Source organism: Corvus brachyrhynchos, unplaced genomic scaffold, assembly GCF_000691975.1.
Source record: "Corvus brachyrhynchos isolate BGI_N302 unplaced genomic scaffold, ASM69197v1 scaffold70, whole genome shotgun sequence".
In the NCBI taxonomy this organism is placed as follows: Eukaryota; Metazoa; Chordata; class Aves; order Passeriformes; family Corvidae; genus Corvus; species Corvus brachyrhynchos.
Window position 1 is genome coordinate 7,366,139 of NW_008236217.1, and position 24,225 is coordinate 7,390,363.

The 24,225-nt window shown below is 36.1% G+C and overlaps 1 protein-coding gene across 13 annotated transcripts in view; it reads right to left on the bottom strand.

Annotated features, from left to right (window-relative positions):
* Window positions 1–24,225, bottom strand: part of QKI (QKI, KH domain containing RNA binding) — a 155,648-nt gene that overhangs the window by 113,987 nt on the left and 17,436 nt on the right. For 11 of the 13 annotated variants that reach the window (XM_017746112.1, XM_017746105.1, XM_017746123.1 and 8 more), the window contains exon 2: window positions 6,107–6,249. In XM_017746112.1, coding sequence (XP_017601601.1) covers window positions 6,107–6,249 — 143 coding nt within the window. Of the gene's footprint in view, window positions 1–6,106; window positions 6,250–11,540; window positions 11,544–19,058; window positions 19,065–24,225 lie in introns of those variants that run through there. The other 2 variants (XM_017746140.1, XM_017746122.1) reach the window with 1 other exon arrangement.

Below are 24,225 nucleotides of genomic sequence, written 5' to 3' on the forward strand. Positions count from 1 at the left end.
CCCCCAATGTAAACAAAGTCAGTATGCAACAATGCCTCACAGTTGACTTTTCATTACTTGTACTTGCACCCAGCTCTCCTAGACTTAAGTCTTGCAAGAGCTAATACACAAAGTAGCAGCTCTAAGAAAAATCAGTTCAGCAAAAGCAAGCACACACTGACACCAGAGTTGTAGTGCATAATCAACTGAAACCATGCACCCAAATAATTCTGTAATCCATGAAAGAAAGAAACATATGCACATGAAGTGCAGAATTCAAAATGGAAGAGGGTATTAAGAAGACAGCCCTGATCAAACAGATTGCCCACTGAAAGCCTGACTCTACACAGAAAATGAAATGAGCTATAATGAAAGGCACTACAGGAGCACAACCAATCATGATGGATGTTGACTGCTAGACCAACTTCAAAAAGTTCTGTTGGACACTTTCTTTGCAACCTCAAATTTTGTATATCCCAAAGTTAAACATTTTAAATAAAATTAATTTATTAGAATAATTTATTTCATCCACAGAAAAGTAACAGGTATCTTTAAACTAACTGTTTAGACTAATTTTCTAGACTACCATTCTCCTTTAGCACTTGGCTTCCCCATAAATGCACAGTCCTCTTCATCCACGGTGAAGAGAGGCACCCAAACATCTAGCACTAGCTGTTAATGTCAGAGTAGGGGATTCCCACCCTTACAAGTTGGAACTGTATACTGATTAAACAAGAAAAAAATTCCACTGCTTTCTGCAGGGAGTGTCATATACATGCTGGACATAGCATGTATATGAACATACATATAAAACTAGGAGTTTCATCTTATGATGCTAATTTGAAGAAGTTAATAATACAAGCATCACCATAAAAACATGGTGTCCTAACAAATATGTTCAATTTTCCTATCAGTACCAGATACAACTCATTTCTTCTCCCAGATTTCCAAATTTACTTTGTCTTACATTGCCAAGACAAAGGCTACTTACTAAGTTTTTACTTGTCTTACTTCCACCCTACCTTCCTTTTCTTTTTATTTACACACACAGAAAGACCGCAGGATCTGCAAACAGCAAAATTAAAGTAAGAATAAAATGGGAAGAACAACATTAAAAGATGAATGACAAGGTAATCACCAAACCTAACTGGACTGAATTCTTGAAGAGCTTAACAGGTAAAAAATAATGGAGATATGGACCAAGTTAATTGGTACTGCTGAGTACTGAGCCTGCAAGATTACTGTAAGGGACTAAAGGACAGGATTTTTTATTCCAATGTATTCTAGACTGTTGTCCATCCTTTTGCCTCCAAGTACAAACATGCTCTGGAGATTTGACCAACTTATTTATGAATAAAATTATGACATCTGTCATCCTTCACCAAAAAAACCCCAAAACCAAAAAATCCACCAAGAAAGCACCCAACCCCCCACACCAGCTATTGAGTGTTTAGCATGGTTCAAAAAAAAAAAAACAACAAAAAAAACCAAAAAAAAACAAAAACAAAAAAACTGTCAAAAGGTGATTCAGAGGGTCAGTAATGGAAGGATATCTAATAAAACATTAGATAGAAAGGGTAAAAAAAATCTTCATACAGATATTAAGGCACGTACATTTTAACAGCATCTAAACAAAAGGGCCCTTTCTCAACCCATTCCCTTACCATGTGCAACCAGAGCACATAAAGCCTCTCATGAATATATAAAGATTGAATTAAAAATTTAATTTTTAGTTCTCATTATTTCTACTAGAATGTTTTTCCAATTGACCCTACTAAGACTGAAAATTAGTAATCAAACTACTTTAGTGTTTGTTATTTTGTGTACATTTGTACTTTCATCAGTAGCTGACCTCTTTCCCAAATCTTCCTTCAGCCCTGCCATTACTCTGTATCCCAAGTTTATCTACAGATACCAGTTATATTCTCTCTTTGCTTCAAATTGCAAGGGTAAGCAAGGCCAAGTCTTTTAGCCTCCTTCCCTGTTTACCACTAGGGAACGAAAAGCTTAAGTAAAAGAATCAGAACAATAAATAAAGAAGATGTTATCATTTTTCTAATCCATATTAGGGATGCTATTAAACTCTGATATTACAAATTGAAAAAGTATTTAAACATTTTGTCAGTAAGTTCCCCACAGTAAAATGAGTCCCTGTGTTCATCGTTGTGTTGTTCTAATTAAACAGTTTTAACTAAAACGGTCAGAAAGTACGCACAAGCTGTTTATCACTGCTGGCCTTTGAGCTTCAGTATACTCAAAGGACATGCTACTATAGATGCGATAATTACTGAGTTCTTACATTTTTACTGAAGAGGCACAGTAGAGTTCCAACAGAGAATTTCACATTAATCAGAGCTAACAGGGTACTTATTAATAATAAAGCCATGATTATAATAGAAAAAACATTTATTCAGTTCAACATTTGTAGGTACTAATTCCAGAAACTGTTTAAATTGATATCAGGCAGGAAGTTTAGTCTCAGCTCTTTAGGGAAATTTGAGAAAATTAATCATTTATCTGAAGCATAAGAAATGCTAAAGACTATTAACTATTCACCCACAAACAATATCTTATCCTCCATTCTTCTGCTTCTTAAGAGCTCAATAATTTTTCTGACATCTTTTCTTCTTACTTTTTAAAATTCTGCTGGAAGTTATTTCTCCATGAATTGGAAATGCCTTCAAACTGTAACACCAAAGACTTATATGAGAGTACAAACATTACACTATAGAGAACAAACACATTTTTAACTGAAGGGCAGAATATAGACAATTAATGGAATTTCATTTTTTTGGGTGCCTGCTGCACAAGTTCTCTCTCAAGTTTCAGGAGCATATACATGGTCCAGAAAAGTTAAGTATCTCAAATCTCAGTTTTAATACTAAAATTTCTATAAAGATTAAACACCTTTCAAGGGTGCTAGAACAAAACCATACAAACAGACCCGACTGCGTAACAGTAACTTCCTATGGAAAAAAATGTCCCAGAAAGGAGACCACCCCAACAGCTACACAATTTATCAGACTGTGACTACATCACAGAAAAATGCTCTTTATTAATACAACACACCAAAGAAAATTAATTTTTGTTTAGCAAGATTTTTGCATATCTTCCACTTACTAGTACAGAAGTAGGAATTCAGACTCTGAACAGCCAACATTTAAAAACTAAAGGCTGTTTCAGTCAAACAATTTTTTGGCAAGTTGAATCTTGCATCAACTATGGTCTTCAAATAAAAATATTAGATTAAAAATACTTAATACACACTAGTATAGAAAAATAAATTAAGAGCCTTCAAGGGATCTTATACATTTATTTCAAATTTAATTTGATATATTCTCTACTTTGTGTGGGGAACCAAAGGGTAGTAAAACAGTAATAACAAAGTGATGCAGGCTATGAAAATTTATTGTTTCAGCTTTTGTGCATGTCTATACATACACACATATAAAGTATGTTTGTTTAAACCTATGGTAGACTACTATTGTTTTGCCTCACAAGTAACTGAGGATTCTCTGCACAAAACGGCATTATAGTACTACGCAGTATTCACTATAGAAAACTAACCAATATGCTCAAAATTCTAAATCAAAAATATTTACCACAACAGAAGTTTATTACAACCTCCTAACATTTTGCTAATTTTTTTTTTTTAATTTCTGTTACTAAAAATATTATTAAATATCTATCAGAAAAACAGTTTCTGGTCACTCTTCTCTGAGCAACTTTAGGTTTATTCAACTTTACATCTTTGTAACATATACAAGATTGTCAGCTGGAAGAAAATTACGGCAACACAAAGAATTAACTAGATTTATCTGAGAAGCTCACTCTCAGTCTATACACCATGTCTTTCCTACATCTGGTAACAACTAAATTAATTGCTAAACATGAGCCAGAAGTTTCACATAACACCGTGAAAATTATCACAGGTGACAATTTCTATCTTTACCCACAAATTTACCTTTACTGGTGAAGTTAATACTTACAAGTGAATTTCACAACTTTTGTTCTTTTTTTAAAACAAGTTGGAATCACTGTACCCCCAACCTTCTGAATGCTAGCCTGAATTTAAAGAAGGTTACATAATTTCTGACTTGCACAAAGATTTTAGAAAGAGCCTACGTACAAAATCAAAGCTTTCTGTTCATATGTAGTGGTATATTCTAGTTTATTAACCAGTTATTGAGGCTGTGCAAATCCCATTCAAAGTAGCAGTGAACACATATAGGAGCACAGAGAGAACACCAGGCTTGGCTCTCCAGTGAAGCTTGAACTGCCGGGTCCCACCACAGCGGCAGAAGCAGCACATTTTCTAGCACACACTTCACATCATCTCACAAGAACCAACAGCCTTTTTATTCCAGGTCACATGTATACAAATCACAAGCTTCTCCAACTTCTGAATGCGTAAGTGTTTATTACAATAATTTAGTGACCGCTTCAAGGCCGTTCTTCTGAAAGCACACAAAGAGCTAGCAGTAGCTAGTGAAATCATTACTTTGACAGTAACTAGAGACAAACTCTTTCCTGCTTATTTACACTATATTTGACAATTAACTGGCAGTGAAGAGCTAAGCTACTAAACCCCTGATTTCTAGAACAGCAGCTTAATAGTTAAAATAACAGGGAAATCCAACCCCTTTTTTCTTACTCATAATCCTCGTACAGCACGCCTCAAGTTCTGTAAAAACTGCAACAAATAACTAAGGCAACTCTTCATAAAGAATACATTGTCAAGTTATGAAACAAAGATTTCAATAACTAAGAAATGTTTTAAAAAGCCCTAAGCAATATAATTCTAAGATATATGCAGGTATTAATTCCACAGCTACTTACATGGCTTTGTGGAACAAAAGGACAGGACAATTCCTCTCAAAAATCTGTAATTCTGTGAGTCTCAAAAGAATCACTGTTTTTGGTGTGGGGAGAAGTATGCATGTACAAATATGTATACAGACACACATATGTTTAATTTGGAAGAAAAATACAATACAAGGGGAGAGAGATGTCCTTGTGCCAGTGCAAATTCCTTAAACACTTTTCCCAGTACAGGTATTTTAAACCCACAGCAAAACAACTGCGTGAAAACTTGAAAAGAGAGAAAAGACATTTGTCTAAATATTCTGTTCTGAATAAGGACTTGCACTTAATTTTCTTAATGGAGCGTGGCACAATGAGGTTTATTTAGAGGCCCGTATGTTCTAAGCAGAATTGAAATAATAAAACTCCATTTGGAGAGCTTAATCTAATTAAGCATACAAAGAAAAGCCACAGAAATAGGCAAGTGTTAGCCCCATTTTTTGCTGTTCTGTACTTTCTTCCACTTTATATCACTTTAATGGGCAAATCCCTTACTTGGACCCTGCACTCCTCTATCGCAACAGAACCTCTAAATTCTATTAGGGAAGAATAACACAATTTCTTATTCTGTCACCAATCAATGAAAATGGTTGGGGTAGTTGGGGGTAGATTTTGACAGGACTGTTCTTCCCAAGCAGTTTTTAGAAACACAGATGAATTCAAAACAGTTCCAGTTAAATGAAACCATTCTCTTTCAAAAGGTAAGCGTACAATGGAACTGAACACCCCATGGAGAGCACAGTATTGACAGGCAAGCAAACAGTTTTGCTTAAGAAGGGCAGAGAAAAGGGAGAGGACAGGACAACCAACCCTGAGATAAAGACACTTCTGTAAGCAACAGAACTAGTTACACAGGTATGGGACAAACAGTAATTGAGACTAAGTACAGTCTCCAAAAGGTCTCTAAAGGGCCTCTAAGCATTCTGCAGCTGACTTTTAGCAACACACCAAGAGGAAAAAACATCATCCCAAGAACTACTTTCCTCCTAATATTCACTTCACAAGTGTCTCAGGACAGACAATACTGAATGAACACGATAATTAGGATCTTACATCTATGGTTTAGCAATCCAAACTAGTTTGGTATTTAACACAACCTTCTTCCACTCACACTCTCTGCAAATCAAGCCAAGTGGAACATACACTAATTCCCTGGTGTCCAAAGCAACTCAGCATGATCCAAGGGTAGCATCACATGAAATTTACACTTAAAGACAACCACAAGGATCAAAAAATAATTTAGGGACTAAAAAGATATACTTACATCTGGATATTCTTTTACAGGCACATATAGTTTCTCTTGTAACTGTACAATAGGTCCCACAGCATCTGGTAATTCTGCACTTCTCTTCTCCGTACTACCATTTAATGTGTCGTTATACATGTCTTTCCGTACTCTGCTAATTTCTGTGGGGGGGGAAAAACGTATATTAGCCATTAAATACAGTAACAGATTATAATCTCACATGACAATCTTCTCTATTATTTCCCAAATCTTAATGCCATTTTCTTCCTTGTGTCATGAACATCATAGTAGCTGAAAAATCTGCTCTGGTTTTGGTTTTTTCCTTCTGTTTTGTTTGGGGGTTTTCAGTTGTTTTTTTGGCTTTTTCTTTTAAATTGCAGCACCCATCCTTAAATGTCTTTCATGTCTGTAAATTTGCTGCCTACTCATCCTGTTTATGGAATTCAGCTATTGAAGTAAAAATTATGTGCAGCTCCTCAGAACACTTACAAGATTGTTCACATCATTTAAAAGGTGTATAAAAACAGCTCTTTTAAGGTTTTTTTTTAATAATAAGGCAGTTAGAAAGCAAAAAAAAATTAGAAATCTGCACCTAACATAAAAAATAGAAAAATGCATCTATACAGCACTTTTTGCTAGTTATGGGATTAACAACAGCACCTGGAAATTAAATGGAGCATCTTTCAGCAATGGGAAATAGGACAACTTAGCAGTGAGCGCAGTTCATGAGCACATGGTATGACAACAAACAGGTAGATATTGTTCTACTGACTACCCCCAGAGAGATAACAAAAGAATGAAGGCATGCTCTGGGCATGACCTGGGCAAGCTCTCTAAGCACTCAGAAGCCCTACTCCTTCATTTCAAAGTAATGAAAAACTCCTCAACAGCACCAGGAAATGTCAAGGGTGGACTTCTAAGTACTGTTTCTACCATTTGCACATGTATTACTCATACCTTGAGGTATTTACCTGGAAGATGTAGTTCAGTAGTTATGAACAAGGTAGTTAAAAATGGATAATTTGATTCAAATCTACATTAGCATCACTAAAATCTAATAGTCCGAGAATGAACACAAAGCTTTCTTTTGTTTAGCCAAAAAAGACATTTAACACGAGGTTACATTTTATTTCTAAACCTGTTAAATGTTAAATGTGGTATTTAAATTGCTGCTATAAGAATAAGAAATTCCACATTTCATAACTTACAAAATCCCAAATAGCGTAAAAATGTTCTCAATGAGTTTATTTCAATACTACAGAAGAATTACTTAAAATGAATGTATTAACCAAGTTTCAAACAAAAAACTAACATTTCAACAGGATAGTTCCCAAAGCATTAAGACTTACAATAGCATGGGCTGTAAACAAAGCCAGGTATCAGTAATTCCAGTCTTTCACTTAGAATTGCAACAACTGCTTTCAAAACCTTCAGAATTAAACATGACACTGAAAACAGAAATCTTATGTTTTCATCTAAATACAGGAAGCCACAGAAAGAAGTAGTCTGCTGCTAGAGTTTCAAGTGACAAGAGATTAATATAACTTCTGTTTCATTATCAGTTTCTTCTCTGGCAAATGATTAATAGCTGAGATTTCACCACCTGAAAAGCTGTAGGGTGGGGGACAGTGTCAGAAAGGACGCATCTCTGAAACGCATACTCAGGAACAAGTTGTTTCTCGGCTGGAAACTGACACAGTCATGTGTACTGTATCATGATTTGGTAGTTAACCCCTGTTTACAATGGGGAACACAAGTTTTGTCACCATATAATCATAGCTCAAGGAAAAAATCCTCATCTCCATCTACACTGGCAATTTTGGCTACAAGCACAAATTCCTCTGAACTACAAGCAGTATTTATACTGGCTTCAGTATATAAAGAAATTCTTTTGCACATCTCTGAACAAATATTACTATCTTTTGCCACACTTTGTTTCCTTTTCATTCTCTTCAGATTTTCCATTAATTTACACTACACTGAAACAAGCTAGGCAGTCCACAGAAGTACTGAAGCATAAGTAGCAACATGGTTATTTTTATTTATAACTGGCAGCTACTGAGTAGCTGCACCAAAATTTTCCTTTCAAAATGTATCTTTCATGCAGAATGTAATCATTAACATTAGGTATCATAGTTTTCACAGGAGAAAACAAACATTTATTTTAATCCTTCCCTTGCAAATAATCTTATGCCACATTCATGACACTTGAAAGCCAAACATTCAGAACACACACAGACAGTATGAGAGCTGGCTTAAGGACTACCACTCAATTTTCGCTTGTGTGAAACCTAAGCTACCTCAAACTTTATAGAGTGAAGACATCTACCAACTCAGTGGAGTCGAAAACGCCACTACAGAACCAGACACCTGAACTTTAGTCTTCTTTGCATGCGTAGGTTTGTATTTCCTCTCACTACATTCAAGCCAGCAGTAACGGTAACAAACATCAGGACAGGGACAGTCAGCTCCTCAAGTGCTACCACTTCTTCTGCTTCTTGGCATTTTACCTTCTCTCGTCTTAGATACTTTCTCCAAGGCCTCAGACAAAACATTCAGAAGCAACAAATGAAATAACAGGCATATATTATATATTCCCTGTTTTCTTTAACTTCCGATCCGATCTCCAAACTCCCTTTCTGCACAACACGTCATCTATGAAACTCTCTCTCTCCACTTTTCTTAAATTTCACAGTACTGAAGGGCTACTCCTTAAATGATAAAATAGATCAAATCTCTAGTTCACCCATTCTCTCTCACTTCTATGAATTGAGTACAACCTATCTTCCTTCCTAAGGTATTAGTGCAGCTGACCAAAAGCATTCTCTCAAATGCACAACTCATGAAGTTATCTGCTTGATATGCCTCCTGGGTTTTTCCAGATTCTGCTGAATCCTTCTACACATCTGCAAGATTACTTTTTTTATTATGACTAACACCAGTTTTCTCACATACCTACCTCTTGTTTAATCACACCTCTGGTGTCTCAACAAGACTCCAAAGTATTGAATTTTGATGACATAATCTTTCCTTTTACAGTCTCCATTACAGCCAATTCAAGTTTCTAGTTTCTTGCGTATCTTGCAACTTTGCCACTCGCTTTAGGCTGTTTATGGGAGTTATGTGGCACTGTATTTTCAGCACCTCCCTCAAGCTTATCAGGAGTGAATAAGGTTTCCAAAAGCATCACCAGCAGAATGTTAGAGAAGATAAAAGCTCTGCTCTCCCAAGCTCTAGAAAGCACCATTTTATTCTGTTCTGAAATACTTTAAAATACCTAAAAACCTGAGGAGCAGTGCTGAAGTAGGAAGGTCAAATCCTCCATGCACACCTTTTTATTTTTTAGCATTGAATTCACACATCTTTAAAAAAAAAAAAAAAAAAAGAAGTCAAGTAAACAATCTTTTCTTTAGATTTATTTCACATTTCTTACACACTACCAAGTAAGTCCTCCCTTGCCCAGAAGCTTCTTTGGTATGTCTCTCATGAAATCACACTGTTCAAGTTCATTTGTAAAGCTTTAGCTCCTTCCCATTTACAATTCTTTACTGATTCTTCCCTCTCACAGAAAGCCAACTGATTCAAAAATAAGGAAAGCTTTACTTTCAGAGTGAACATCTAAGTACAATTCTAGGTACTTTATCTTAACGCTGCAGTGGTAATTACATGGTATAACACTCTAGGGATTTAAAAGAGTGTTAGTAAGGAGAGATACTTAATTATAATAGTAGATATGGCTTATAAAAAAAAGAAAGGCATACAGCAGCTTCCCCACACCTTTAAAACCTGTGAGTTCTGCCAATGCATTAATAGGTCTCTGAAAGGATACAAGTACCCATCTCTACTGTAGGTAAAAGCAGAAACTCATGAAGAATTTTGAAACCTACAATAATCACCTTTAACAATACCCTGGTCTGTACACTCTAAGTAATAAGTTTAGCAGTAAATAACAAATTTGTATTGCTCACAGCAGGGTGAAATAAACACAGTGGAGAAATAAACTTAAAAAAAAAAAAAAAAAAGACAAACTGGTTTCAGTATCTTCATCTTGTTCCACCTTAATATGGTACGACCTAGTTAGCCATGACATGCATTCTGGTCCAGAGGACATTTTTCTTCCTCTGTCCCTGAAACTACACAAGTAATGTAATCTTCTGTTTCCTTTATCTACAGATCGTATTTTTCAATCTCTCTAATACCATTCTAAGAGATGTTTTGAAGCAGGATATCCTGTTTATACTGCTTACATCTGTCTACAGATATCCACTGGTTTGATTTCTTCATTAAAGTATTCTTTCCCCCTGAACACACAAAGAACGGTGTTCATGTGAGTGTTTGTCATCACATGAAAAACCATCAAGAAGTTACTCATTTTCAGCTGTCAATTATTCCTTCAGAGGAAGTAAGACTCCGCACATGCATTTAAGACTGCTGGGTTGCAACGTAAAATTGGTTTACATAAACCATTTTCTGCAAGAATATTCAAAATAGGAAATCACTGAAAAGATTCAAATCCTTCCTGTCCCACCACTTTGCAAATCACTTTCATCATCAGTGGCCACAGTTTTAGTGTTTCTCACCACGAAAACTTCTTCTAAAGTTTTATCTTTTGGAAGAGCAGCAGACTTAGTGTTTTTAAACCAATGCATTCCTCACTGTAGTTTAAGCTAGAACTAAGAATTTGAAGAACTGAAACAAATCTTCTGATGTTCCAGTTTAGCTGCATCCGTTTAAACAGAGTTAAACTGATGCCACTCTCAGCTTATGTTTCTCTCCTAGGACCATGTTAAGTCATCAACACACACAGAATTTCAAGCAACAGAAAGCAACAGAAGAGCACCTCAACTATCATTCATTGTTTTTACAATACACAGCAAGTAAGGGTGGAACAATCCAATAGCCAAAATCAGCAAGAGATAGAGAATTAATCAAAATGCTAACCACCATCTAGCAGCAGCAGGCATGCTTCCTTAACCAAGTGAAGTACCAGTCTTTCAAAGATTCTCAAGCACAAGCTAGTTTCCATATGAAAAAATAACAGTTAGGAGCAAATGTTTAAAGTTAAAAGTTTAAGAGTTATGGTAAGAAAAACAGGTATGTTCATACAGCTAAAAATCTACATGGTACTTGGACTCACTGAGCATCAGTTTCAGTTTTCTACTTTCTCAGGGAAATCAAGTTACGCCCAAAATACCACCGACACCAAAATTTTTACATGCAGAGTAATTTTATGTATTTTGACAGGCAAAAGTAATTCCTATCATTTTTTTTCTTACAAAATATGACACTAAAATGAAGCACAAATAACACTTTCAGTATTTTACCAACATTTTGCAAAAAGTGAAAAATTCTAATATCTATCAGAGACCACTTTAGTGGGTCTACTCAAAAGCATGTGATTAGCATGCATTTGCACTTAGGGGGCAGGTGAGGAATTAACTGAATCAAATACCTTCTCATTCTTTCCTACTATGCAGTTTAATTTTTTTTTAATGCTATGTGTGAATGTGTGCAATAAGTTAATATTTTTACGAAGTGTTTTTATTGCACACAACTGTTGCTAGATCATCACTTCAGGCATTTGAGAGTTACTTTTAAGCAACAATTTTTTTTTTCCAGTCAGGTAAGTCCCTGAACTAGAAAAAAAGGGTTGCAGACACTCTAATTTACAGACATAAAATTACAACTTTGTAGGATCCAAATCCACTGAATACAGACCCATGATTTATACAGGCAGGCAACCAATTCCATGTGCCATTAAAGCATCACCCATCAATTAGACAACTGCAACTAGATACCAGTTTATTTTATATACTACACATTGTGTCAAACACCATCCAATAATATTGTAAAAAATATGGAAACTATATTAATGGAGAGAAAAAAAGAAGAAAAAGTAGGAAACTTATATACTGCTCTTACTTAAAATCTCTGAAGACAGGTGAATTATAATCTCTCTTGAAAGCATTCTAAAGACTAACACAAAGCTTGTACTCAAACTAGAACATGAGTAGTGTGCTGAGTTCATCCCCTGCACAGAAAGAATACTGTTGACACAGCACATACCAAATTTAAATACAACTTTTATGATAAAAAAATTTAAAGAAAAAACAAAGTGACATCACACCATTAACGGACTGGATCAAAAGACACTTAGTCTCTCAGGAGAACTAAAAAGAATGTCAAAGTACTCGACACCACCGAGAATATGGCACACAAGTCATTCAGGAGTATCACAAAAAATCCCAAAAGTGTTTGCATTTCAAATTTCAATTCATCTTTTAATGCTTTGGAAAAACTACAGGTTCATCTCCTTTGCTCCTCAGAGCCCAGTCTAACAGTACACTTTCAATGATTAAACTGTCAGTCCAATGACAAGTGGGCAGCACTTTCAGCAATTTGTCAGCACTCCTGGTGTCAAAATTCAGTCTTTTTTTTTTGCCATTAAGAGCCTGCAAAACTCCTCCTTTTGTGGGCAGTTGTAAGGTTTGTATCAAACTGACTTCAAAACCAAATAGAGCATAGTCATCTGTTCTCTTTGTATAAATGTCAACAGAAAGCTTTAAAGTGCTTTATTACTGGTGGAACATTGCAACTCATGTGTTTTCTAATCTAGCAGCTTTAGTATGCTTACTTGGCAAAGAAATAGCTGGTTTTATTCATCACAATTTTAACAATCTTCACTGTTAACACCAGTGCTGTTTGCTACTACTGCTGATGCAGCAGAAATAGCAATGCTAGCAAAAAACTAAGTCATTTTTAATATTGTGCCACATGGACTTGTATCCTGCATGCATCATCAGCACACGGTCTAAAACACTGGCAAGCGTTTACACTCCCCACCCCTGATATTAAATCAGTGACATGCCTGAGCATCAGGCAAACAAGATTCATAGCATCTTTCCTTCGGAAACCAACACAGAGTTAAAAAAAAAAAATAAATTAAACTTAGGATCAAGTAGAGCTGATCAAACAGGCCACTTCTGAAAAATTTTCATATATCAGCAATTTTGGTCTAGAGCATGACACTGAACTCTGACATAATTAACTGGCAATTTAAAACAGTCATGCGTTTGTTTCCACTTACTAAAACTTGCATTTGTGTTATTTAATATTATGGTATGTCAGAAAGGCCAGAGGAGGTCTGAAAAAGCCCATCAATCCTGCATTACAGCTGCCAGTGGCAATCTGCATTTGCTTAAAAAAAAACAATATAAAGGAGATTGCATACAGTCTCCTCATTTTCTTGGTAAGCTCCAAAAGCTGTACATTTGAGATGAAGTTCTTGTATTTGTCTCATCATATCCCAGCACTATGCTCCAGAAACCTAAATACCTTTTACACAAAAATCAGTTTATAAATTCCCAAGAGGATACTTTAAAGAACTTTTCAGCAGTCTACTTGGCATATTCAACTAACATAATACAGCAACTGACATACACTATCCATCCACACCCAAATGAGCAGCACTGGAAAATGGAAAGTTTCTTGAGATGAGTAATTAGCTGATACAGAGAAAACTGTAAAACTAAACTGAAGTCCATCAGCACAGCACGACTGCAGAAGCAGATTTGGTGGCTCATATTGTACCAGGCTTAATTATTACCCTCTCAAAAACCTACTCTAGCTCCCTTTTGCAGCAATTTGCCCCTAAATACTTACAGAATCAAAGAAGCAATTAGGTTGGAAAAGTCCTCTGAGATCCAGTCTAATCTGTGACCAAACACACCAACATACCAACTTGACAACAGCACAAAGCGCGACGTCCAGTCTTTCTTTAAACTGTGTCCTCCTGTCCTGCCACTGGCTGCCTGGGAGAAGAGGCCGACGCCCACCGGGATACATCCTCCTTTCAGGAGCTGTAAGGAGTGACAAGGTCTCCCTCAACCTCCTTTGCTCCAGGGCTAAACACCCCCAGCTCCTTCAGCGGATCCTCCTCTGGAACACTTGTGCTTCAGACCCTTCACCAGTTCCGCTGCCCTTCTCTGGACTCACTCCAGCTCCTCAAGTCCTTCCTTAGTTACAAGCAGCACAGCTAAATGTGCATCAAGCTTCTAGATCTATCCAGAGTTTTTATTTGTGTGTTTTTCTTTCCATACCCAGTAGCATAAATCAAATGTTTGGCAGGTAACCATAATTATAAACAACTTGAACACCTTAGATGTGGGATAATCTGCAGTAATACTACTTTGTATGAACTACTAATCATCCAGAAGATTAAAGAAAAGAGCCATCCATTCCTGTGAGATTTAAACAACAGTGTTACCTGGTGCTCTTTAAAAACATCAGCTTTACAGTATCAGCTCAGAGGTAAGTTCTATAGTTTTAGTTCCTCAGGTGGGTATTTTTTTACAAAAAATACATTACCTGTTTACTGTCTTTTTTTTGAAATTGATCTTTGTGAACAATGCAGATTGACTGGTCTGCAATGGAACTTCTCTACCCACATACTATTCCATGCTCCCTTCACACCAGAATCAACTGCTGTCCACTTTCCACAGGTATCTTCCGCATATGAAATAAAGTGTATTTATGTTCAACAACAATGAAGTTATGTAATGGGAAGCTCTCCAGTTAAAGCCAGAAGAACATTCTCTCAAAATGTACACTGGGCGCTTCAGAACACAACTGACTTACTAATATCAGAATCACCTGGGTATCAGCACTGAAATCCCACACTATGCTATTCTGCCAGTATGTGCAAGAAGTGCCTGAAAGTAAGGGGCAAGACACTATTTTACAACCTTTGAAACAAAACTAATTTAAACAAACTCCTGGCAGAGACCCTTCAAAATAATGAGTTTTGAAGTTTACTATAAAATATAAATCATGACTGAGTTACCTAAACTTTAGAATTGCTTATTCTTGGAACTGAGAAGTAAAAACTACTAAAAAGCCCCACTTGAAAATTAAACAGCAGCACCATTTTCTTTCCTGTATTCAAAGGTGCACTTTAAGACTCACCAATTTCAAAGAGCAACATGGAGCACATGCAGAGATATTCTCTCAGTCTTTGGGAACCATCCACAATGATCCTCCACAGTCAGCAATTACAAGAGAGCATTCCACTGGTTAATGTACTCTTTGACTTTTGTATGAAAGGAGTGAAGGAATTTTTTTTTTTACCTCCATGACCACCCAAAAATAATTACCTATTCACTAACACAGTAATGTTACGTGGGTCTTCTCTCTATTTTACTAATTGTTTTAGGGCTCAAGTAAATTTCATACATTCTTACATTACATACAAAGGCAACCTGAGGAAACACAAAACTTGGTCACTAATATAAAATATTTCAGGAAATGCTGGGAAGTGAAGATGCATATCCTCCTGTGTTCTGCCAATTTTTCAGTTTTGTATGTCTTTCTATGTCACAAAACCGAATCTTCTACAGTTCATGCACACAGTGATCACTTGACACATTGAAAACCACTAGATATCCAGACCATACCCTACATGATTCATGAAATAAAAGGGAGGAAAAAAAAATTAGTCATTATCAGCTGATTAGTTGTGATATATTAACATTATGCATTATTATAAGAATATACTATACTGCTACTTAGATGCTGATGGAAACACTTTATAACCATAAAAGCATGTATTTAGGCACTATAGATTTTGTATCCATGACATCTAAACAAACTGTTGGTTACCAACTGAAGAATTTACCTAATACTGGAAGATACAAAACACCAAAATGTGAGAAAGCAAGCATACCTAGACATAATTGACTTAGTTACAAAGAGAACATCTCTAATTCTAACCTGCTAGCATGTCAAAACAAAGCTATTCCAGTACTTTTAAGAAACATCTCTCTCTATGTATTCCTGAAGTACAATTTCATAAGAGGCCAACCTGACAGCTTTCATCACTTCAACTGGAATCTAATCCATTTGAATAGGACTGACTAGTGCCTCTCATTCCCAATTTACTTTTTCTTAGCTGATCGCATACAACAGTAACACAATCCCACTTTTATACACACTGCTCCCCATCACACGGTATTGTTGTAAACGCTGCCCTACCTGACTCTGTCAGCATTTTATTCACAAGACTAAGAAAGTAACTATTTTTGCTTGACAAGTACCAGCACTGACTGGTTAGTCATCTACAACACTAAATACATTAACTATTGCACTGCTCTGATATAAATTATATTATGAACATGCACTGTGCAAATTCAAATTAACTTTTAAGTATTAGAAGATTTCCCTGAGTTAGTCAGTACATAAACAAGATCTGTACTTAATCACAATCTCTACTTAACCAAATACATAACCAACACCATAGCTTAAGAAATTTGACAACACAGCTGACCAAACTACAACCCTAAATTAAGCATTAGCTAACTGTGTTAGAAGATTATACACATCCAACACACCTGAAAACTCTTGAGTTGGATATAGAATAGCAAAACACATACTCATGCAGGAAAACACTCCAAAATTTAGTTCTAGAATAAATATTCCATCCAGACACATCAGTCCATTTTTATTACTATGCCAAGTTTAACTAAAGAAATTTGGTTAAAACATGGCAGGGAAGTTGGAACTAGATGATCTTGAAGGTCCCTCCAACCAGAACCATTCTATGACTTTATGAAATGGGTACTCCTAGAAAAGCTCTATAAGCTAAAACAAAGTGACAATAGCTGTGCCAAAAGCAGAACTGATTAAAAGGAGGTTGTCAAAACATGAGTAAAAAATCTATTACAAACAACACATGCTAATAGGAACAGTTTTTACCTTAATGCAAATTATAATTTATTATACAAACACCACCAGGGACAACTACGACTAGTAAAAAATTTAAGTAACGTTATTGAATATTTTAAGCAAGGTGTTGAAAGGAGTTAAAAAATGCTTGTATTTATGCGAGGTAATACATACAGAAAAAAATACTTAAAAATTATGACTGAGTTCCTCTATTAAAACTGTTAAACAACTTCAATATCACGTTGAAGTGATTAAGATAACCAGTCAACTTTGAAAAGGTGATCATTTTTCATCAGTGTAGAAAAAAAAAACCAGTGTGCTTGAATTCACTACAAATACATACACCTGAATAATCTTCTAAATGATAAATATACCTATGTAAACATGGTTCTCCAGGGAAGTGAAACCTGGCAACAATCAAACAAAATCTTACACACGACTGAGACCTAAATTCAAGGTTCAAAAGTAGGCTGTTGGCAATTGTAATTTTTAATAAAGGTATTTTTTCAGACTTGAACATTAAATGAAGTGACATATTAGTACACTAATCTAACTGTTATCCATCCTTTTGTACCATACATTAGTTCAGCCATCTGACTCAACACATTACCAACCAGCAGGAAATCAGCAAGGCAACTAACTCTTTCTAAACATGCAGAGCCAGCAAAACTTTAAAGAATCCACTACCATCATCACCCTCCAACAAAGTGAGAAATAAGAACATTACTATTTATGTTTCTTTTACTGCAGTGAAAGGCATTAACTGTTACTTGTCCTATTTTAGTTATTCCACATAGTGAATGGAATGTTCAACTTAATTTGCAGTTGAGTATGCTAAAACCTACTTAGATCATCTTACAAAGTTTCATTTCTGTCAAGAAAAAACAAAGCTCTTCAAAAAAAAACCTCCATTGATATTTTTATACTATGACAAAACCCCATCAACTACCAGAGGCCTAAGTAGATTCACACTCTTTTTGCTCCTTTACACGATAAACAGATACATGCTTTTGAAAAACTGCAGTGCAACTTGCTCTATCGGGTGGGTTCTCATTTCAACAAGACAGAACACAGACCTAGCTCACCCCCTTCAACCATAACAGAGCTAATGAGAATGTAGTTTGCCTGCCTACTATGTAAACAGAAGTATTTGGTTAGTGATACTACTCTAGAAGTACTACTTCTAGAAGTAATCAGAATAAAACAGACTAGGCTGAGCCTTCTAATCATCCTTCTTGTTCATTTTGCACACAGTATTTGATCTGCATATAACATCAGTCCCCCATTAGGCAGATCTGCCTTGACAGGTGAGGCAGCCAGAGTCAAAACAGCCCTCAGAGTATTTGGATCAGTACACGTCCAAACTACCTTGGAGATATCCTTGTAAAGGTATGTAGGTAACTTAGGCCGTTTGACAGGAGATTCCAAGAGGCATGGTTATGTCCGTTGTCACAACAGCAATCCACTAAAACCTAATAAAACAACAGCCTTTCCTCAAAAAACAATTGTACACTCTTCAGGAATGTGAAGAGGTGACTATTCCTTGATAAACTACTACTGATATTTTTAGAGTTGCACAATGTAACTATCCTGGGAACTATGACAATATTATTATATACCCCTGGTTCCAAACTAGCAAAAAATGCCATTATTAACTGAAATAATTCTTCAGACTTCTAATCTTCAATTACTATTACTAATCAGTAACAATTACTGCGATTACTGCATATTTAGGCCCTGCCTTGAGACACCACATCAATAAAGTATCACCCTCAACAATAAGCCCAATGCTTCTTTCCATGTAAATAAATACACACTGTCTTGGTCTATACCTTATTGTCTAAGTTAACATTGTTCAGCACCGAGAGGCATTTTCTAAAGTCTGAATCACACTCTGCTGGGAGGGAGACCTTTATGAACAGTCTCATGAAACACTATAAAGAAATGAAAGATGTGAGGTTTTTTCCTTACAATATTCAAGACCTGACCAAACAAAAAAAAAAAAACTAATACCGCTTCAGAGAACTGCTGCCTGAGATTCCCTCAGTATCAGAAACATCACTCTTCCAAAACAAGCATGCCTGAAAGTTCTCATCTGTGTGCATCTTATGGATCACTTTTACTGCCACAAAACAACTGTGCTCCTATCTGGTAACTTGCTAAATTCAGCCAGTCAGCTAGGCTGGCATTTTTCCATCCAAAGACCTCTGCCACATGAAATAAGGTATTAACTGACAGCAGAAGAAGATACTGTCCAGCAGCACAGGAGCAATGAGACAATTTGCCTCTGGGTTTCATAGATATTTCCTGACAGCAAAGACATGGCAAGACTCCAAAACTTTGAGTTTACCCCAGGCTCTGGAAAGCAGTTTCCTCTAGTAGACACATACTTTTTGTTTTCCGGTTTTCCTCATCCCAAACCTTCTCCTACTCCCAAACTGTCTTTTCTCCATACTCAAGTCCCATTTTTTGCCTATGGAATATACAATTCTTCATTCCTTCAGTTTGTCCTAGTTTTCACCCAACATTGCTTTATACCTCCAAAGAGTCCACAAATGGTGAAGGATGGCTACACCACCAGACTATTGTGCTCTAACACAGTATCTTCCTGTTTAAAAAGTATACCTTCATAAGCTCTAAGATTTCAGAAGAAAGCCATGCTTTTGCTTACAACACAGGAAACTCAGTCTGCTCTCCCAAGTCCGTTCCCCAAATGCACATAAACTCACAACAGCAAATACATGGCTTTCTCAGGTTGGAGTAAAGCATCCCTGTCCTGTGAGCTCAGTAAGGGAGATTGCATGGAGGCACAGCACATACTCAGCAGGACAACCTTTTTGTGCTCAAATTTAGGTGCTCAAAGGCAAACATGTGATCTACCTTATTTATATCTAGGCAGACTTCCAGACAACATGATAAAAGTACTCACTTTAGCAACCTCCCACAAAAAAAAAAAAAAATTAAGTGCATTTTGTTTTAAAATACTAGGACTTTTTCCCCCATGTTTATTCTTGAAAACTTTTTCACTGCTTTAATTGAGGCCTAAACCACAAATTTGGCATGAGAAGCTTCAGGTAGTTCTGGAAAGTTAGAACAGCAGAAGAGGCCATTTAGTGGAATGTATAATGCAAACTTAATCACCAGTTGTATCAAAGCTATTTAAAACACATATGATAGTACAGCACATTCCAGAGATCGTATCTGAAGCTTTACATTACATAATTCATATATTTCTTCAGAAACACACCCATACTCTGAATCGCTGAAAAAGGATTTCAGTTTATGCACTAGAAATATGAAGATTACAGGTATCATGATAACAGTGTATTTCTTTTCAGTGTCATAGTGTTTGGTACCAGATACTACAGTAAAAGATAGCATCACCTCTGCCAGCCTGCCTATAGTCACTATTTTAATTTTGTTTTATGGTTTATCTTTCACATCTTAAGGAGAACCACCTCCTGCTAAAAAAACACAAAACACCAAATATCCCACAGAAATATCCCTCCCTGCCCTTCCCCCCTCTCTCCACCCTTGCTAACCACCCCATGCCCCCCACTATGCTAAGATACAGTTCAACTTTAAATACAGGGTATCAAAATGAAACGGAGATGAGGCCTCGACTACACACCAGCTTACACCACTGCTTCCAACATTAATTGCCAGATCTATATTCCACCCAAGCAGATGAGCCATCACTCATTAAATCCCAGCCATGCACAACTAGTAATGGTATATAGCTGAGGCTACATTACCAGAAGGAAATAAAATTTTAACACATACTGTGTTGAGCAGGAGTAGAGAAGTTTCATTTTCTTCCTCCATTTAACATTCCAGACTTGTTTTCATAAGCTTTGAGTACAAAAGCAGCCAAAACCTGAAACATCCTTTCAGGCTTCTATTTTCTGTCTCTTTAACTCTTCTCTTTCACCTGTTCTCACATACTGGCTGCAGGGGGAAACAATTTTTTTTTTTTTTTTAATCATCTTTGAAGGATAAAGAAAAAACAAAAGGTAAATAGGCAATCCCCTCCTATCACTAGACCTGCAGAACATCTGGTGAGAAGCTTGACTGCTTTCAATTACACTGTGCTGGGGAAAAAGAAAAAAACAAAACAACAAAACCAAAACAAAATGAAACCCAAACAAAAAAACAAACAAACAAAAAAAAACCCAGAAAAGACCATAGAAGAGCTTTTTGGGGTCCTCTGACACTTCAAAAACTCATTTCAATGTGACTTTCCTACAGAGCATGGAACCACATTATCACACCACAAAGTGTTCTTCCAAATACCAAAAAGCACTCTAGGTAAAGTCTATAAAGCTCCATACAGTGTAGTGAAGAACTAGAAATACAACCAGTAACACTAGTTATAATTACTATTCAAAGCAGCCTGGATGCATGCTGGATACATTTCAGCTTGACAGAGAAAGTTCATATGAGTAATGTTCTATTACTCATTACTGTGGTGAGTATCAAATCACAGCGTCTTAGTTGGTGTATTTTCTCAGCTTTGAGAGGCAGCAGCCTTGGTATCAACTCTCATGATTCCTCTAAAAACTTTGAAAAAAATAGCTTAACACTGAACTGCAAATTGCAGCTGTGCACTTCAAAAGGAGACTGAACACTGGGAGCTTTGCACTCCATTTAGGTGTCTCCCACGATCCCTCAACTCCCCCTTAAGGAGCAAATTCGTATATAAATAAATAAACCCACCACAACATTTTTGGGAATAATCTCTGTCACCTGCAACATCTCTCCTCTGGGTCAGTATTGAAATTAAAGTGAAACAGGAAGATAATGCTGACTGCATGATGAAGCATCTGGACACCTCCTCACAACTTCCTATACTGGAAGGAGATCCTAAATTAAACTTTTTAGTTGATATCAATATAGAATAACATTCTGCAATGAAATTAAGAGACCCATGTATTTAAGCAACCTGCTTCTCTTATTTACTAAGACTCTGATGAATTATTTCAAAATTGTGAACCAGACAGCTGGGAGAAATATATTAAAATTTACTTTGTTTCTGCCAAAAGTCAGTGAACTGACTTTTGCCCTCTCAGAGAAGTAGCAGTAATTAGTAAAACTGGAAAGTAAATTCAGTTTCCTACCTCCTTCCATTCCTTTTTCATTCTTGCAAAAAAAGTAATCAAAAGACAACTCTAATTTTACAGATTCACACCCTGACCTTAATAAAAAAACCAGCTCTAAATAAACAATCTTTTCTTTATTAAATAATCTGCTGCTAACACTACATCTGGTTAAGAACATGAAAGATAAAAGCTGCAGCGGGGAAGATGCTTTAGTTCTTAAAAACATGGCAATGCAATGTCAAGAACAAGAACAAAACTGGACTTCAAGATGTTCATAAAGTTTTCTCAAAAGAAAACTTTAAAAACCTCTCAGTTTAACTGATTTTAGCCCACAATCAAATGCACAGATCAATTCCTTAACTTGGGAATGACTTGACACACTATCTAAAAGTCTTCCTTAAGGACAAATGTTAATGTATGTTATGTACTAGAGACAAACTGAAAACAGCTTTACAAATTCAGTCAACAAAGCAAAACAGAAACTAAACTATGAACAGGAAGGCCGCAGTAAACAACACTTATGAAAGCTATGAAATGTTAGTATAGATTGAGACTCTACAGGAGGACTGGAATAAAAAATGTAGCAGGTTAAATCCAATGCTACATACAAAGTAAATTGAGTGGGAAAAAAGATGTGTTCTCTTACACATAATGCTAAGGTACAACAGTACCAATTCAAAATAAAGTCCACATCATTCTGAGTAGGGTAACAAAGACATTTAAAAAATAACTAATATTAGGACCAAAGAAACAGAATTGAAAATAACAGAGTATGCTTAAAATAAAACAATGGTTACCATTACTGAACAAGCAAGCAGCATGGAACACACAAGTTCAAATAAATAAGAAAGTGAAAAGACACAGATTGTCTTCATCACAGTTTATGGTAGCATCAAGACTTTTTGTACTGCACACTGTAGAATATCTTGCTTCACCACAAGAGAAAGCTTTCTGAAAGCTTAAAATGTAGATATCAGTAAGGGGAAGTAGAAAAATGAGGTGGAAATAGACAGCATAATATATCTGGTTACAAGCACAGACCTAAAAAACCAGTTTAGTGAAAAGATAAAGAAGACAAGAGCAGATGAATGGCATAAAGAAAGCAACCCAAGCCAATTTCCCTTGTTAAAACTCAAGGTGAAAACCACAGTGGATCAAACAAAGGCTGCAAAAGGAAACCCATTTTGATATAATACAGACAATACTGCCAAACTGTGAACGTGACTACACAACTACAGAGGGTAAACACCAGTGCAATCACGGTTATTGGAAACAAGCCAGCAGGTGCATAAGTGCACCACACACACAGAGAAATAGTGCAAAAAGTTAGAACAGGCATTTTCTGTGTGTTAATATATGCATAAAACAAACAAAAAAAAACAGTAGGAAAAAATTAACTTGAAAATCAATCTACATCAGTGTTTGAAAATAACACAGCATTAATCATACACTACACTGGAAGTAAAATGCTACTACTAGTAGTTTTGTTACACACATTACAACTCATTTTTAAGAGGATATTAAATTATTTTGAATTTTAGGTTGTATGTTATTTCCTTTTTATCTGAAAGTTAGTGAAGGTGAAGGGCAATACAGAAGCCTAAGTCTAGAAAGACATTTAACCAACAGGAAGAAAGAACAGTGGAAAAACAAAGTTAATGATAACCAAATGGAAGATGCAAAGAACAGCAACAGCAAGCTGCATGAAATTATTCCTGCTCTTTTTATAGAGGAAAAAAATTGCATAGTTAAAAATGACACCACTCATCCCAGAGAAGAGCTGCATACTTTGAGAAAGTTGCAAAAAATAGATTTAAAAAATGACAACACAAGAAAGTTCACTTCTCTGGAAGAAGGAGACTACATATCCCAGACTATGCACGAAGTCCAGAAGAAATTAGAAATTTGGACCATTACTCCAGAAGTCAGGTTTGCTACACCAATTCTCCTTCCTTTGAAGGTAAGAGGAGTTACTAGTAGTAGCAACACACTGCTGCTGAAAAATGAAGTTCCTTAACACGTCTCACACCAGCTCTGTCTTAGTAGGCCAATTCAACTCACTAATCGAGTGAAAGACTATTCTTAGTCATTTTCTGGTTTGCTTGATTAGCTTTCTTCCAGGTTACTGAGCTGAAACAGATCACTGAAGAACTCACTGAATACCAGAATTAGCAAAGAGAAACAGGGACACCTTCTCCAACAAGAATCTACTTTTTGCATTATCAAGCTGCTAAATTACTTCAAACCTATCTTCCATTACTCCCCTCTGAGGTGATTCCAGTAATTGAAACAAAAACAGGTCCTACAGCTATTTTGCAG